At 43.5% G+C, this 18,411-nt stretch overlaps 1 protein-coding gene across 1 annotated transcript in view; it reads left to right on the forward strand.

Moving 5' to 3' along the window:
* The window catches only part of LOC144493692 (cytosolic 5'-nucleotidase 1A-like), a 33,026-nt gene extending 15,311 nt beyond the window's left edge, over nucleotides 1–17,715 (forward strand). The window contains exons 5-6 of the mRNA XM_078213047.1: nucleotides 11,309–11,493; nucleotides 14,229–17,715. Coding sequence (XP_078069173.1) covers nucleotides 11,309–11,493; nucleotides 14,229–14,621 — 578 coding nt within the window. The 3' untranslated portion in view covers nucleotides 14,622–17,715. The remainder of the gene's footprint in view (nucleotides 1–11,308; nucleotides 11,494–14,228) is intronic.
* Nucleotides 17,716–18,411: the final 696 nt, after the last annotated feature.

Below are 18,411 nucleotides of genomic sequence, written 5' to 3' on the forward strand. Positions count from 1 at the left end.
ATATGCACGAAAATGGGTACCATTCCCACTTTTATGACATTTTCCCGCCTCAAAACGGGCGCAATGAGCTCGGAAAATTCTGCCCATAGTGTTTTACAGCACAAACAGAGTGCCTTTGGCCCATTGTCTCTGCTGGCCATCAAGCACCTATCTATTTTAATCCTTCTCAACTACGGCCCTTGCGGAGGCATGAGTCCCTATTTTATTTCTCTTCTGCCTCTGTCTTTAGGTGCCAGAGTGGCATCCTGAGTCACCTTTTCAAGGGACACCCTTTGTCACCATCTACCATCCAGCTGTGTTGAAGCCATAAACAAAATTTGACACCTGGGAGTGTTGCAGGATGTATGCATCATGTGAGTTGCCAGGGTACCTTGCACACACTTGTAGAATCTGTGTCATTATCACATTTATCTGCTCACTCTTGGAGTGGAGCCCCTTTCTGTTCACAAAGGCATCTAGTTGACCCGCCTTGATGGCCACCCACTGCAGTCTATGGCACTTGGATGCAAGAGAACCCAGCAATAATTGCAAAGCCTCTGGCTCGCTCAGCCTTGCTAGCTTTGTCTGTTCGTGTTGAATTAATATCCGGACCTATCTGAAGAGAGCGTCAGTGACCAGCTTAACACAACTGTGGATGGTTGAGTGGGCCACAGTACATAGATCCCCACTGGCTTCTGGAAAGATGTGGTTATGAAAAAACTGAGGGCGACTGACCTTTGGAGCCACTGGTACTGATTGCCCACCCATCTAGTTAGAGGTGCCCAGCCCATTCATCTGGCATGATAATGTGACCATGTCACCAAAGAGACAGAGTTTCCTGCGGCACTGGACCTCAGACATGTTGAGGTGGCTGTATCACTGCCTGTACCCTCTGGCAGCAGGATAGTGGTGTCTTCCGTGGTGCCTGCGGTCTTGCTCACCTGTTGGCCCTGCACCTCCTATGCATCTGTCTCTCCTTCCAATAGATCTCTCCCAGCAGCACTGTCTGTGGACAACTGGCCTCCTCTTCCTTCTGCCCTTCCCTTCCCCATCAGTGAATATCCCACCAGTGGAGTAAGCAATTTCCCATCTGTCTCCTGCACCAAAGGGTGCACTTGGCAGAAATCCTCCAAGAGAGTTGACCAAATAAAATTGTCCTCAAAACAAAGCTGACAAAGCAAATACTTCAACAGAAACCACAGGATGACATTTCAGTGCCAAAGCAGCAACAAAATCTCACCTGAACTAACAACTCTCACAGCCAATGCTCCTGTCTCCTTTTTTGTCTCAACTTTGGACGGTAAAAAATGGATTGGCCTCCCCTGTCCATGCTGCCCACGTGACCAGCACTAAATTGCACAGGGCAACATAAAATTAGGATCAATTGGGTTGTTAATGGGCTTAATTGTCACCACATATGCTTCCAATTCCTACACGTGCCCAGTGGCCGTAATGTTGCACGTGAGCTTGAAGATATCGGAACACATGTCTGATGTTTTCTCACGCCATTTCACTCAATTTTGGGTTAGGCTTGGTGCCTGCTCGTTAAAGATAAAATTCTGCCCTTTGAGTTTTAGAATACCGATTCATGTGGAAGTATTTTCAAGCATGTTAAATATGCCCCTCAAATATTTCCCAACCTTACGATTTTTACAATCAGTTGATTCTGGTTTGTAAGTACAAAACAACAAAGAACAAAGAACAATACAGCACAGGAACAGGCCCTTCGGCCCTCCAAGCCCGCGCCGCTCCTCGGTCCAGGATTGAATCCTGAATCCAGGATCCCCGCCCAATTTTCCAGCCTATCTACATACCAATATCCTATCCACCGAGCTGTCCCCCACAGCTACGATACTTTGTTCATTACAACCTATTAACTCACCCCCACCCCCCCATTCCAGACCATGTGATCTCCAGGGAGAGGCGAAAACCCAGAGTGAAAAACCCCAGGGCCAATATGGGGAAAAAAAAATCTGGGAAATTCCTCTCCGACCCCCTGAGGCGATCGAAACGAGTCCAGGAGATCACAATGGCCCTGATCGGAAAATGCTTCCCAACCCTAGTCATTTCCACTTCCACGAGAAACAAGGAACAATTAGCCCGCGCCGCTCCCTGGTCCAAACTAGACCACTCTTTTGTATCCCTCCATTCCCACTCCGTTCATATAGCTGTCTAGATAAGTCTTAAACGTTCCCAGTGTGTCCGCCTCCACCACCTTGCCCGGCAACACATTCCAGGCCCCCACGACCCTCTGTGTGAAATATGTCCTTCTGATATCTGTGTTAAACTTCCCCCCCTTCACCTTGAACCTATGACCCCTCGTGAACGTCACCACCGACCCGGGGAAAAGCTTCCCACCGTTCACCATATCTATGCCTTTCATAATTTTATACACCTCTATTAAGTCTCCCCTCATCCTCCGTCTTTCCAAGGAGAACAACCCCAGTTTCCCCAATCTCTCCTCATAACCAAGCCCCTCCATACCAGGCAACATCCTGGTAAACCTCCTCTGTACTCTCTCCAAAGCCTCCACGTCCTTCTGGTAGTGTGGCGATCAGAACTGGACGCAGTATTCCAAATGCGGCCGAACCAACGTTCTATACATCTGCAACATCAGACCCCAACTTTTATACTCTATGCCCCGTCCTATAAAGGCAAGCATGCTATATGCCTTCTTCACCACCTTCTCCACCTGTGACGTCACCTTCAAAGATCTGTGGACTTGCACACCCAGGTCCCTCTGCGTCTCTACACCCTTTATGGTTCTTCCATTTATCGTGTAGCTCCTCCTTACATTATTCCCACCAAAATGCATCACTTCGCATTTATCAGGATTGAACTCCATCTGCCATTTCCTTGCCCAAATTTCCAGCCTATCTATATCCTTCTGTAGCCTCTGACAATGTTCCTCACTATCTGCAAGTCCTGCCAGTTTTGTGTCGTCCGCAAACTTACTGATCACCCCAGTTACTCCTTCTTCCAGATCATTTATATAAATCACAAACAGCAGAGGTCCCAACACAGAGCCCTGCGGTACACCACTAGTCACAGGCCTCCAGCCGGAAAAAGACCCTTCCACTACCACCCTCTGTCTTCTATGACCAAGCCAGTTCTCCACCCATCTAGCCACCTCCCCCTTTATCCCATGGGATCCAACCTTTTTCACTAGCCTACCATGAGGGACTTTGTCAAACGCTTTACTAAAGTCCATATAGACAACATCCACGGCCCTTCCTTCGTCAACCATTTTGGTCACTTCTTCAAAAAACACCACCAGGTTAGTGAGGCATGACCTCCCTCTCACAAAACCATGTTGACTATCGTTAATGAGTTTATTCCTTTCTAAATGCGCATACATCCTATCTTTAAGAATCTTCTCCAACAACTTCCCCACCACGGACGTCAAGCTCACCGGCCTATAATTACCCGGGTTATCCTTCCTACCCTTCTTAAATAACGGGACCACATTGGCTATCCTCCAATCCTCTGGGACCTCACCTGTGTCCAGTGACGAGACAAAGATTTGCGTCAGAGGCCCAACGATTTCACCTCTCGTCTCCCTGAGCAGCCTTGGATAGATTCCATCAGGCCCTGGGGATTTGTCAGTCTTTATATTCTCTAACAAATCTAACACTTCCTCCTTTGTAATGGAGATTTTCTCCAACGGTTCAACACTCCCCTCCGAGACACTCCCAGTCAACACATCCCTCTCCTTTGTGAATACTGACGCAAAGTATTCATTTAGGATCTCCCCTACCTCTTTGGGCTCCAAGCATAAGTCCCCACTTTTGTCCCTGAGAGGTCCGATTTTTTCCCTTTTGTTCCTAACGTATGAATAAAATGCCTTGGGATTCTCCTTAATCCTGTCTGCCAAGAACATTTCGTGACCCCTTTTTGCTCTTCTAATTCCCCGTTTGAGTATTTTCCTACTTTCATTGTACTCCTCCAGAGCTCCCTCCGTTTTTAGCTGATTGGACCTAACATACGCCTCTCTTTTCCTTTTGACCAGTCCCTCAATTTCCCTGGTTATCCACGGTTCCCTAATCCTACCCTTCCTATCCTTCTTTTTTACAGGCACATGCTTGTCCTGTAGCCCTAACAACCGTTCCTTAAAAGACTGCCACATACCAGATGTGGATTTACCCTCAAACAGCCTCTCCCAATCAAGAGCTGCCAATTTCTGCCTTATCCCAATAAAGTTAGCCTTCCCCCAATCCAACACCTTACCCTTGGGACACCACTCATCCTTTTCCATCACTATCCTAAAGCTAACAGAATTGTGGTCACTATTTGCCACATGTTCCCCAACCAAAACTTTGAAGACCTGACCGGGCTCATTCCCCAGTACCAGGTCCAGTATAGCCCCCTCTCTAGTCGGGCTGTCCACATATTGTTCCAACGAACCCTCCTGTACACATTTTACAAATTCCTCCCCATCCAGAGTCCCTGCCCTCAGCGATTTCCAGTCTATACCAGGGAAATTGAAGTCTCCCACTACAACAACCCTATATTTCCTGCACCTATCCAGTATCTCCTGACATATCCATTCTTCCACTTCCCTTGGGCTGTTGGGGGGCCTGTAGTACACCCCCAACATAGTGACTGCGCCTTTCCTGTTTCTAAGCTCCACCCAGAGTGACTCGCTACACGACTCCTCCGAATTGTCCTCCCTCTGCACCGCTGTAATATGCTCTCCAACCAATACCGCTACTCCCCCACCTCTTTTGGCCCCTCCTCTGTCTCGCCTAAAACACTTGTACCCTGGAATATTCAGCTGCCAGTCCTGTCCCTCTTTCAACCAAGTCTCTGTCACCGCAACCACATCCAAATTCCTCGTGCGCATTAAGGCCCCAAGTTCGTCTGTTTTACCTGCTACGCTCCTTGCATTGAAGTATAAGCACTCCAGACCCCCAGGCTCAGTGAGGTCGTCCTCCCCCAGAGTGCTCTTCTTCTTTGCCAGCCTTGTCCCAGCCCCAAGCTCGTCCCCAGCCACCATACTTATAGACCTAATAGTTTGATCCCCACCCCCCTGCCATACTAGTTTAAACCCCCCCGAACTGCATTAGCAAAGCTCCCAGCCAGGATATTTGTGCCCTTCCAACTTAGTTGTGACCCCTCCCTCTTGTACAGGTGCCATCCTCTCCTGAAAACCTCCCATTGGTCTATGAAAATAAAGCCCTCCCTCCTGGACCAGTCCTTTAGCCAGGCATTCATTTGAACCAACTCCCTATTCTTAGCCTCACTGGCACGAGGCATTGGGAGCAGCCCAGAGATGGCCACCCTAGTGACCCTACTTTTTAACCTATTTCCCAACTCCCTGAATTGCTCTCTTAGGACCCCCCTACTCTTCCTATCTACGTCATTTCCACCAATGTGTATAATGACATCCGTTTCTTTATCTTCCCCTTTTAATATGCCTCCTATCCGCTCGGAGACATCCGTGACCCCAGCACCAGGTAGGCAGACTACCATCCTGGAGTCCCGTTTGCCCCCACAGAATCGCCTGTCTGTCCCTCTAACTGACACATCCCCCACCACTATCGCTCTCCTAACCCCTCTCTTCCCTTTCCGGGCCACAGAGCCTGACTGTGTGCCAGTGACCTGGTCACTGTGTCTTACCCCTGGAGAGGCACACTCCTCCACACTATCTAAAACAATGTACCTGTTTTGGAGTGGGACAACCACAGGTGACCCCTCTTCTAACTGTCCACTCCCCTCCCCTCTCACACCTGTCACCAAGCCCTTCCTATTTTGAGACACCTCTGGAGTCCTCCCTTGTACTTTACCCTTCTGCCCTTTACTCCTCCTAACTGTGACCCACGTGTCATTCTCCCGGTGTAACTAGTTGCCTATAACTGCTGTCAATTTTTCTCCCATTTTCCCTGACTAGGCTAAGGTCAGCGATCTGCAGCTCCAGTTCCCTAACACGGTCCCTTAAGAGCTGCAGTTCCACGCACCTGGCACATATGTGAACCTCTGGGAAGCTAGGTGTTTGCAGGAACTCCCACATCCCACATCGGAAGCACTGAACTGGCCGATCACTCATACCTGCCATTATCCTTTACAGGGTTGGGTAAAAAAAAAAAACTAGCCTTGCCCTTTCAGCCAAAGCCCTTATAGTGCACACTCTGCTACCCACTCACTACACTGCCCGCTCCCGACGCTGCCCGCTGTATAGTGCAGACGGCTTTTTATGCTCCCGGCGAACCCCCCAGGTAACTGCCTTTTATACTAAGACTCAACCTCCCAGAATCCCCTTCAGCTGACCTCACTTCCTCAATTCAAAACCCTGAAAAAAGCCCGCGAAATATACTAGGAATACCCTTAAATGAATAATTAAATCACTTCTTAGCTTACTCTCAGCACTCCTGCTAAGACTCTCTCCCCCAGTCTCACTCCAGTTAAAGTAGTATCCACATCAATGTTCAGCACATTAAACTTGTACTGCATATTTTGGATAATGTGGTATAAGTGGCTGATTTGTGTCAGACAAATTGTGGGCGTTACATCTTGAAGTAGATATTAATCTCTCAGGAGTTTTTCCATTGATACAGATCAGTGGCTTTTGTTTCCATTGCTGAAGGCAATTGGACTGTGGAACAGCTTAAAGAGGGCGGTTATAAAAGGCAACAAATATCTGAGATGGAAGAGTGAAAACAGCCACAATAAAAAAGGGTTTACAAAGAAAATCAATTTTAATTAATCCTGGAATATGTTAAGGGAGTTGAAGTTGACTTAAATAGGTGCAGTAAGTCAGCTGGGAAAATAAATAGCCAAGTATTAGGTTGTTTTTATGTTTTAGAGCTAGTTTCAAGAGGATGATCCAGTTACAGTGGCATACACTCCTATCACTGCTTTTCAATTTCAGCGTTGGGTGATTGCCTGAATGGAGTCTGCATGTTCCCTCCATGTCTGTGTCTGTTTCCGCCGGGTGCTCCGGTTTCCTTTTACAGTCCAAAGATGTGCAGGTTAGGTGGATTGGCCGTAGTAAAATTGTCCCATAGTGCCCAATGTGTGTAGGTTAGGTGGATTAGCCATGGTAAATGTGTGGAGTTATGGGGATAGAGTGGGGGAGAGGGTCTGGGTAAGATACTCTGTCACAGAGTTGGTGCAACCTTGATGGGCTGAATGGCCTCTGCACTGTAGGGATTCTATTCTGTGAAAAACAGCATGTCCAGTAGAATAAAAACATCTAACAAATTGGCAGTATGAAGAAGAAAAAAATGATTTTTAGACAGTCAAAACTTTAGTTATATATTGAAAACATACAATTAGATGTTGGTAATCTTCAATTTGTAGGAGAGAAATCTTCCCATATAATTCCTACATGCAAGGTCTAAATGAATAATAATTTTCTTTTTTTGTGGGAAAAGTGCAGTCACTTTTGTGATGAGAGATGTATAGTTTATAGAATGTTGTGATTGTGTTTTCTGTGCAGTTGAAGAAAACTATGTGTATGGGTGGATGTGACCAGGGTTAATTGAACATGGACAACGTTACTAGGGATAGGTTGCTTTTGAGGTCTAACCAATGGAAGATTAAAGTTGTTAGGTTTGTGCATTTGTAATGAGAGGCTATGCTGGGTTTGAGTTGCAAGTAAATAGGTTGGGTCTGAAATTTGCATTGTGAGATAATTATGAGGCCGAATGGCTTCCTTCTGTACTGTAGGGATTTTATGATTCTATGAGATAAGAAGTGGGGAAATTGACTTTTCAGCTGTTGAATTTCCAGGAAGAGCTGAGGTGACCAGAAATATTTGCATCTTACAGGGGTTCCCTGAATAAACAGAGGTAGGTTTATTAAATTCTATTGACCCCAAAAGTAGAGGAATTTGTTTAAATGGAGTGTGACTGAATGTGGGGGAAATCTCCGAAGGTCAGATGCTGAGAAGCTGTGAAAGTTTTCAATTGGAGGCAGCCACCCAGTGTTAAGTCAGGAGAGTAGGTTTTAATAAGCAGTTTGTTTCTGAACCTCCTTTTGGAATTCTACATCAGAGTGGAAATGTCTGAGAAATCATAAGAGGTACCTTTAATAAAGTGACAACAATTTCTTGACTTGGGTAATATTTACTGGGATTTTATGGTTAAGAATCTAGAAAGGGTTGTTACTAAAAATATAGCTTGTGTACTTTTGATCAAGTATGTGTTTTTGGGGGTTCTGTAAAACTGTTTTAACTGTGTAACTTTTATCTTGTGTGCTTAAGTAGTTTTTCTTAATTTGTTTTGGTTCTTAACATTCTAAAGGTGTGACAGGAGTTCTATGCTTTTGAGGTTAATAGCTCTTCCTCCTCATTTTCATAATTTACCAAAAAAAGGTTTATGATCAGTGAGACAGAATTTGCTTAGGGGTCTGGCTTGTTCAGCAATAACAGTAGCTGTGGTCGTAACGCTGCAAGTTTGAAATCTCTAAGTCAATTTCCCATTCAATTCTGCACAGTATACGTTGAATACATCAAAGACTTCTCGTGAAGGTAATATGATCTGAAGAGCAAATACACACGAGAAATAGTAATCGAAAATATCTGGCTTACTCTTGTAGTTGTGTGACTGTAAAGTGCAACTTTTAAATGAAGCAACATTAAGTGAATCTCCCATTGCAATCGATGTGCTAGGTAGAGGGCTGACCCCCCAGCAGCTGGAATCGTGATGGCACTTAATTTGGTAACAGGCAAAAATTCTGTTTCCTGATGGGTTAAACAGTTGGAATTTTGTTCTCCCACTTTCAAGGCTTCCCAACAAGCAATGTCGAGAAACCTACCTCCATGCATCGGCATCTCATGCATGCTCATTAAAAGGTCTCCTTGGCAGAATTCAATTCACCCTCCAAATTAATTTCCCCGTTAGCAAGAATGTAGAATGTTCAGTTTTATGACTATATAAATGGCATGCACATACCGAACTTCACTTCTTCCACGAGTTTGAGATCTGTAGATGTTGCATTCTCCTCTTCGGGGACTTCCCATCATTTCATTTGCTTGCTGGGCAGATGGGGTGTGAAAGTGTGAAGACTGGACAGGGTTAGGGTTATAGGGGAAGGATGGCGAGAGTGTCCAGGAATTGCCGTTCATTCTACACCATTTGCCATCGACTGCAGTCAGAGACATGGATGAAGGAAGGGGGATGGAATGCCTCCAAGGGCTACAACTGGTGGAGAGCAACCAACTAGCAATGCCAAACCTCCATTCTCCTGGGTCAATGGTCATGACTGAGAAGGAATCATGCAGTTAGTCTTTCGATGCTGCCAAGGCAATTGTCTCTATATAGAGTTTCAAGGTCAGTGGAGATAAGTGGAAATGTGTCTGCATGAGGCTTCCTACACACAGCTCTCATCCCCCAGTCAAAAAACAGTAACTCCATTCACTTTCATGTATGAACAGCAGGCACACCCATCTCCGGTCCTCCAGGATGTCCTTTCCCTGGAAGGGGTGGGATAGGGATGCCATATCTAGATTAAGGCCAGGTGAAGAGCTTAGCATATGCTGACTATTTGAGATGGCGGGGAACCTGGAAAGGGCATGTTCACTTAATGTATCACTTCAATTCATTGACACATCCACTGAGGCATACAGACTGCAGGCAGCCCTGCCTTGGGAATGAATGGCTCTCCTCTAGATGAATCACAATATTAATTGACAGTGTAAACCTTGATATAGTTTCCTGGCCAAAGGTGGCAAATACTGGGAGCATTTATGTATCATCATGTATCTCCAATCTACCCTCACCACCACTGAAAAAACCCAGCAGTTTCAATATTGTTCAGTGTGGTACAGGATTGTATGTAGCAGAAAGATGTCTGATTTATCTTGTCAGTTGGCACAATGATAGGGAATAATACAATGATCTCGGTGCCATTGGCTATGATTTGGACGGGACGGATATCCATCCTGATTCCTGCTGTCAATTGCTAGTAAGAAGTCTCACAACACCAGGTTAAAATCCAACAGGTTTATTTGGTAGCACAAGCCACTAGCTTTTGGAGCACTGCTCCTTCATCAGGTAACTGGGAGTTCTGTTCACAAACAGGGCATATAAAGACACAAACTCAATTTACAAAATAATGGTTGGAATGCGAGTCTTTACAGGTAATCAAGTCTTAAAGGTACAGACAATGTGAGTGGAGAGAGGGTTAAGCACAGGTTAAAGAGATGTGTACACTCGACTATGTGTGTACTCGCATTCCAACCATTTTATAAATTGAGTTTGTGTCTTTATATGCCCTGTTTGTGAACAGAACTCCACTCCCAGTTACCTGATGAAGGAGCAGCGCTCCGAAAGCTAGTGGCTTGTGCTACCAAATAAACCTGTTGGACTTTAACCTGGTGTTGTGAGACCTCTTACTGTGTTTACCCCAGTCCAACGCCAGCATCTCCACATCATGTCAATTGCTATGCAGATTTCCATGTGTGGTAATGGACACAGAGAGGAGATGGCGTCTCTGCAATCTCCTTCATGGTGGGGTGGAGGGAGACATACTGCAGCAATTCAATTAGGCAGTTTACCACCTTTGAGGGCAATTAGTGATAGATGACAGAGGCAAGCGTTGCCAGTGATGCCACATCCCCTGAACGAATAACAAAAAATAGTTTTCATATTGGTTTAATCCAAGCAGTGTTGCACGCTCCGAATGAGGAAACCTTGACTAGTCAGCAGAATGCCAAAAAAAACTTACCACATCTGTTAAAATCAGTCCCTAGGAAAACCTTAACAGAAATAAAGATAATCATCCTCTTGGCTGACTCAGAAAAAGCCGGCAGGTTTACTTCAGGTTAGCCATTGGGTACATTTTCAGGTCCTGCCTGCTACAGGAATTGTTGTGGGTGGACGGAAAGTTTGACGGACCATTTAAAGGTCTATTGACCTGGGATGGGACTTCCCAGTCTCGAAGTGACCAGAAAATCTCATCCGTTGCGTTTGCCTGAGACTCGGACATTGGGAGTTGCTGGCTGTAACCTTATGTAAAAGCTGCTTTTCAAAGGAATTTAGTAACAACCCTGAAATAACGTACAGCTGGGAATGATTGGGGGGTTGTGGGGGGGGGGAGGTTCGGATGGCAAGATGCAGAGAATGGTTGATGGCCGCAGATAAATGCATTGCATTGTAAACTTCTCCTCCTTACTTTGTGAAAGCTCTCCCCTAACTTATTTGGTTAAATTGCTCTGTTCCTTGAGAGGCAGTGGCCAATTTCCATTTTTATTTCAACATCCTGTAGATTCCAGGGTAGCATTGCTAGAACAGTTCTTGTGGTAATAAGTTGAATTATTTGCAACATGACTATTTAGCAATTATGCACTGTAATTACATTTTGTCTCATTTTGTCTACCTGATTTCAGGAATCGCAGCAGCCACTATGTTTCAGGGTGAGAAGGACCTGCACCTTTCAGATCACCAGCTGAGGGTGGCATTTGATGGAGATGCTGTTCTTTTCTCTGATGAGTCCGAGAGGATTGTAAAGGTTCATGGATTAGATTCATTTTTTGAACACGAGCAGAAGTTTGAAGACAAACCACTTGCACAGGTCAAATTGACACTTGTATAATACTTTTGTTCTGTTTAGTTTCAAAGAGCAAAGAGGCACTGGTTGATTTTCAACTGCAGCTCTGCACTAATTCTGCATTATGCTTGCCAGAAAGAGCAAATAGCTCTAAATACTTTGACCTAAACTTATTTGCACAAAGTGTTCACAGTAGGGGCAAGCCATTACTTCAAATCCATTTCAAAAGGACATTGGCGGGGGCGGAGTGGGAGTGGGGACGGAGACAAATAAAGCTTTTGGACAGCACCAGAAAAGCTATCTGAGCCCTTTAGCAACTTTTGCCAAGCCTGAAGGTGCAGGAAGCCAAAAAGAACTGAGCATATGTAAAGAGAGAGATTCATGCTTGCACCTAGAGTCATCCATATGCAACTGATAATTCAGTCCAGTTCACCCGGCAGCCCCTGTCCACCTGGTTTCCTCGGCATGCTGAGGACTTGTGTCCAGTACACACGTTGAATATACAATGTATACATACACAATTAAATCTCTTGCCTGGTTCAAATGGGAGCTTCTAATTGGCCGCTCCAATTGCCGATAAAAATATAGATTATAGTTGAAATTTTGTGTTAACCTGGCAGAACTTCTTGCCAACTCATTTTATTGTCACTAATGGCCCATCAAGCACTTGGCTAACCTTTACTCAGTTGGGAAGAGCAAAGTGTTAGATGATTTAGTTACAATATGAGGAGTAAGTAATCTGTTTTGGTGCAATTTGCCATTGCATTCTGCTTTTATGAATAAGTGGAAAGTTTGCCTATTTTCTTTTTCTTCAAAGTAGTGTTATTTTTTTAGTATGTTATCAGGTCAATATTTTTGTTTGACTGCAATTCATATAGTGAGAGGAATGCAAGGGGGGAATGGCAATAAATCATCCTCAATTTTCTCTATCCTCCTTGGACAGCATCTTGCTTCTTTTCAGACTCTTTCTCAAATGTCGGTCCTTGGCTGAATTTCTCAACATGAGAAATGTTGGACCAATGTAACCACAAATGACTTTAGAAGAAAACAAACCTTTGCTATGAACCATGATTTAGGCAGGAACTCTGCTACAATTGGAAACAGCTATAGAATGTCCTCTCTCTTATGGGATTGAAATCTGATGTACTGGGAGTGGAGCAGCAGCAGAACCCATTTCCAATGGTTTTCTGCCCCTTCCTAGCTCCAACATGAACTGACTGATGCAACTTCCAGAAGCATTTGCCAGAGAGGGTAATATATAAAAGTTATAATGTGCTATTAAAACAGCAAACGATCCAAGAGAGATTGATTTCTATTTGAATTACGGGGCTGACCAGCAGGAGAGTAACAGACAAAGAAATTCAAGGCCTTCACGCCTTTAGATGGACCATTATTTGTCCTCAAATGTATCACCTCCCCATTCTCTCTCTTCTCCAACCCCAACTTGTCAAATGTGGCGACACGGTGGCAGAGTGGTTAGCACTATTGCCTCTCAACACCAGGGACCCGGTTCGATTCCCAGCTTGGGTCACTGTCTGTCGGAGTCTGCACATTCTCCCTGTGTCTGTGTGGGTTTCTTCTGGGTGTTGCGGTTTCCTCCCACAGTCCGACAGACGTGCTATTTAGGTGCATTGGCCAAGCTAAATTCTCCCTCAGTGTACACGAACAGGTGCCGGAGTCTGGCGAGTAGGGAATTTTCACAATAACTTCATTGCAGTGTTAAGGTAAGCCTACTTGTGACACAAGTAGGCTCACAAGTGTTGGGGCGGCACGGTGGCACAGTGGTTAGCACTGCTGCTTCACAGCTCCAGGGTCCCGGGTTTGATTCCCGGCTTGGGTCACTGTCTGTGTGGAGTTTGCACATTCTCCTCGTGTCTGCGTGGGTTTCCTCCGGGTGCTCCGGTTTCCTCCCACAGTCCAAAGATGTGCGGGTTAGGTTGATTGGCCATGCTAAAAATTGCCCCTTAGAGTCCTGTGATGCGTAGGTTAGTTGGATTAGCGGGTGAATATGTGGGGGTAGGGCCTGGGTGGGATTGTGGTCGGTGCGGACTCGATGGGCCGAATGGCCTCCTTCTGCACTGTAGGGTTTCTATGATTTCTATGACAAATAAATTTTTAAACATCTACAGCATCATCTCCCTCATTTTGAGAAGCAGAAAATTCACATTTTTAAAAACAGGGTTCCTGAGTAAGGGAAGAGAAGACTAAAGAGTCAAGATCAAGGAAGGAAAATTCCATTCAAGATTATGTTAGCTGGCAAAAACACAGACTGAGGTTCCCACAGTGAAATGAGAGGAACATTTGGGAAAAAGAATTTAACAATGTTTTGATTATTTTGAATAAGATAAAATTACCCTACGCCATCAGATATTTAAACGAATTTGTCACTCAAGACAAAATGAAGCAGTAATGTACATGGTAATATTGGACTGCTATCCTGTGAAAGGTGGAAAGGAACATCTTTCTTGCATTATGCTTTGGGAATATTTCAGGAAAGTGTAGGGAGAGCTGCCAATTTCACTTGATTCAAATTGGTCTTGACTTAAAAGTACATGGGGTTTGGGGGGGTGGTGGTGGGGGGAGTAGTAAAGATAAGTACTTTTGAGGTAATAACTTATAATAGTGCCAGCAATTATCTCAAATGACAAGTGTAAAATGAGAAATTATCTTTAAGTAGATGTTAAAGATATCTGATCTAGCAACCATTACACAGCAACTGTTTCTGAAAGGTGTAATTTACTCATTTCTTTTTCATTTAGGGACCGCTCAAAGGATTTTTGGAAGTATTAGGAAAGCTCCAGAAGAAGTTCCATGCCAAGAATTTACGTTTGGACTGCCCCATCAGAACCTATCTTGTCACAGCGAGAAGCGCTGCCAGTTCTGGAGCAAGGGCTTTGAAGACACTGCGCAGCTGGGGGCTGGAGATTGATGAAGCCCTCTTCCTTGCAGGGGCACCAAAAGGGCCTCTCTTAGAAAAAATACACCCTCATATTTTCTTTGATGACCAGATGTTCCATGTTAAAGGAGCGCAAGAGATGGGGACTATTGCAGCACATGTTCCTTATGGCATTGGGCAAAAGTACAATAAGAGCACTTCCATAACTAAACTTACAAAGAAAAGTCAATCTGGAGCAGGACAAACTAACGCCTAATCTGTTTTTAAAAAATGGCTTATTTGCTCCTGAGCTGTATCATTCTTTGATTCTATGCTACCTGTATGTGCAATGTAAAAATAATCAATCTCTATTAAGGCAATGAGAAAACTGGTCTTACTCAGTGGAGCCTGTTCGCCTATTTGTCTCTCCTTTTTCATATGTTCTAATATTACAGCTTACTTATCTATTTACATCATCAACCTTGGGGTGCTAGAGAGCTGCATGAAATAATTAACTTGCATTTTCATGTCACTTTTAATTCTGACCACAGTAGCCTGGGAACAATTGTGTTGATATAAAAATGTAGATTGTACATTACTTCCTTTTCAAAACTGCCAATGTTTCAAATTATTTTACCATACCTTTCAGTGGTAACTTAGTTTTGTAAATTTTGCCAGGGTTTAAAACAAAATTCATATAATTGAGATAGTTAGCTTTTGCAAAACTCGTAAATTCGAAGATTGTGGATAGATAGATTTCAGAGTTATGGCAACCATAACCATTTTGGATGGCGTTGAATGTTTACCATTGTAATTGTTGTTTTCATTTTTACACTGTACTCTCAGCCTCTTTGTTCCACTTGGCATATTACATAATTGAAATTGCTTGCTCAGGTTAGAAATTGAATGAACTCCAGATGAGTTTCAAAAGAAGTCAAAGGAGACCCTTTGAAAGAGAACTTTGCAACACATTGACCCATTTCTATGCCAACTCTCTGAAAGACCTAGCCACTTGGTTGCTTTTCCCTGCCCTTTCCCCACACTTAACATGGTGTAACTAATATTCATCCATTTCTCTTTCAAAGGTTATCAGCTTTGCTTTTGCTATTCTTTGTGGTAGGACATTCTCTGGTTAAATTTGGGAACACCAAACTCTGGGATCCCAAGGACAGCGTTATTCACTGTTGTTGCGGTTTGAGGAACCCTTGTATCAGGCCTCTAACTTAATGAAGATAGTGGTATGGGAGGAGATGGGATTGCAAGTTTGGGCCATTGCAATGGGTTTAAACTCGGGCAGGGGTGTGCGTGGATTGCAGGCCAGCAGGTTCGGATTATGGGTTCCATCTCAGGAACAATTAAAGAGTCAAAATTGTGGACCATTGGAATTTGGGCCTGAGATTTTGGATTGCGGGACTGGGACAGTGGCAGTTTATGGTGAATACTTGCCTTTTTTATAAAATTTGTTTGATACTCGGGTTTTGCCAAAGTGTTGGGCTGTCTCTGGCAAACCAGTGCTGCAGCAGGGATTAGAACTCCTTATTTGCAATAGCAAAGGACAAAATGCCTGCTTCCAAAATGAGTAAGAATGCCCCTTTTTGACTTTATTAATATGGTGGATGGTGTACTTCTACTTCGCAATATGTGCATGCTTCCTGCCGATTTTGAGGCCATAGCACTCTTTTAAAAAAAAAACAGGCTCCATGCGACTCAATTTATTCCGTGCCCTAATAATCCTCTGCTTAAAAATGTTTTTTCTTCCTCGTATTATTTCCATTTGATCTTTTCCCTCTATTCATCAACAAGGGAAAATTGTTTCTCCCTACCTAATAAAGATTCTTTATATTTATCAGATTTTATTTGCTGGTAAAGGAAGTTCCCCCAATTCTGCCTCGTAACTAATACCTCTGTTACTTGATACCTTTGCTGGGCACTACAGTGCTTAAACTAGATTTGACACTACACTGGAGTTATGTTACCTTGGAGGAGGGAGTCTTGGCTGGGGGAGAAATAAAATTGAAAAGAATATCCATGAATTGCACATTGAATCTTGGAAGATATTCCAGGATTTCCTATTGTGTTTTGAATTGTAAATCAAAAAGTGCAATTGTTTTTATTTGAGAGTGAATGTCTTTAATGCATGTTATTTGATAGATTTGTATAGTTTTTTAAAAAAAATAATAGGAATCTTTAATACTTGAGATTGCTCAGTAAATGAAAATCTGTTGGAAGTTTCTCTTTTTAATCCAATGAACATCTCTTGCAATTTGTGAACTGCTGCATTGTGGGTGGCACAGTGGTTAGCACTGCTGCCTCTCAGTGCCAGGGACCCAGGTTCGATGCCGGCTTGGGTCACTGTCTGTGTGGAGTTTGCACGTTCTCTCTGTGTCTGCGTTGGTTTCCTCTGGGTGCTCCAGTTTCCTCCCACAGTCCAAAAATGTGCGGGTTAGGTGGAGCGGCCATGCTAAATTACCCCTTAGTGTCAGGGGGACTAGCTAGGGTAAATGCATGGGATAATGGGGTTCGGGCCTGGGTGGGACTGTGGTCGGTGCAGACTCAATGGGCCGAATGGCCTCCTCCTGCACTGTAGGGATTCTATGACTCTTTGAGAAACCCATAGAAGTTATTTGTAAAAGTCTTCTGATTAAATAATCTATTTAATTCATTTGCAAAAGACATTTAGAAATTTCTTCATTAAAAGAAAATCTGGTGGTGCTGTAAGTTTGTATACTGTCCTTTGGCCTCAGACAGGATTCAATTCCAGATCAGACTGGGCTTTTGATCTCTGTTGTTTTCTGTGAAGGCTGAAAAGTCTCAGCACCGTTCTCACTTGGATGCAAACTAACAATACAGAACTTTTCTTCAATTAGCAATATCACTCAAAGGACCAAAAAGATGGCTGCTATAGCGAGTGCAGATATCACATTGGAGCAGTATGAATTCCTCTTCACTAATTATGACTGGGGTTTGTTGAAGCAAAGTAAAAGGACGTTTATTTGTGGGTGTGCAAGGGAGAACTTTCCGCTCTTTGTGCTCCTGGCCACCAAGATTTGGAGAAAATCATAATGGAATGACATTATATTTTAAATCCAGTATGAAAGAGGTAAAAAAGCTGTTAACCATTGATGGCATTTTTAGTTTGTGCATGGATTATTTCAGCATTTAGAACTGCCATTTGCAAGACACTTTTTTAACATTTAACTACTTACAGTTTTGTTGGGATGCAAATCTGTAATTGGACCATGTTATAAGACTAAATGAAATCTGTTGTGGCTTATCTTTTTACATTGCAGTTTTATATTTGTTTTGTTACCAGCAATTGTTTTTGTGGATGTTTCTTAAATATAATCTGTTTAATTTCAATAAATCTGGCTTATATAAAATCACAGTCCTCATGGTACCTTTATTTTGAATTAAGGATATATTTAAGCAATTAAAAAAAACATTTTGCATGTTAGAAAGGAGAAACAGAAAATTATTGAACTATATAGCAGTCCTGAGGCCCTGGTGTACCAGGACACCAGTTTGAAGAACAAGGACCTTCTTCTGACAGTGTTAACCATGTCCCAGATTGCAGGTTTGTCAATGTAAAGGAAGTGAACACCAAACTCTTGTAGTGTGTGAGGAATGTAGTTGTTCAATTCTCCAACACAGTATCCTAGCTCCCAGTAGTTTTAAAGGCCCCCATTTCAGCCCATGATCCTTATTGCCCATTTCACCCCAATTCTATACTCCATGTATCCTTGAGAACCACTCACCCAGTAGGCACTCTGCACAGTCTTTAGATTTCATGCAGCAATCAATGCAAGATATTATTCATCTCTTGGGGAATAAACTAAACTTCTCACCATCTAATAACCATCTCAGTGTCATTGATACTATAAAATGCATTCCGCCTTGTGAAAAAAATATACTTACACTATTAGCTTATTGCAACAAACCAGAAACCACATTAAAGACACAATCTGTTATGATAGGTTCTTGAAATTGTCATTCATTCTCAGCAGAATGGAACAGCTACTGTGCTGAAACCCATTAGTACTTGAAATTCAGCCAAGCATTGATGATGG

This window comes from Mustelus asterias, chromosome 5, assembly GCF_964213995.1.
Source record: "Mustelus asterias chromosome 5, sMusAst1.hap1.1, whole genome shotgun sequence".
Lineage (NCBI taxonomy): Eukaryota > Metazoa > Chordata > Chondrichthyes > Carcharhiniformes > Triakidae > Mustelus > Mustelus asterias.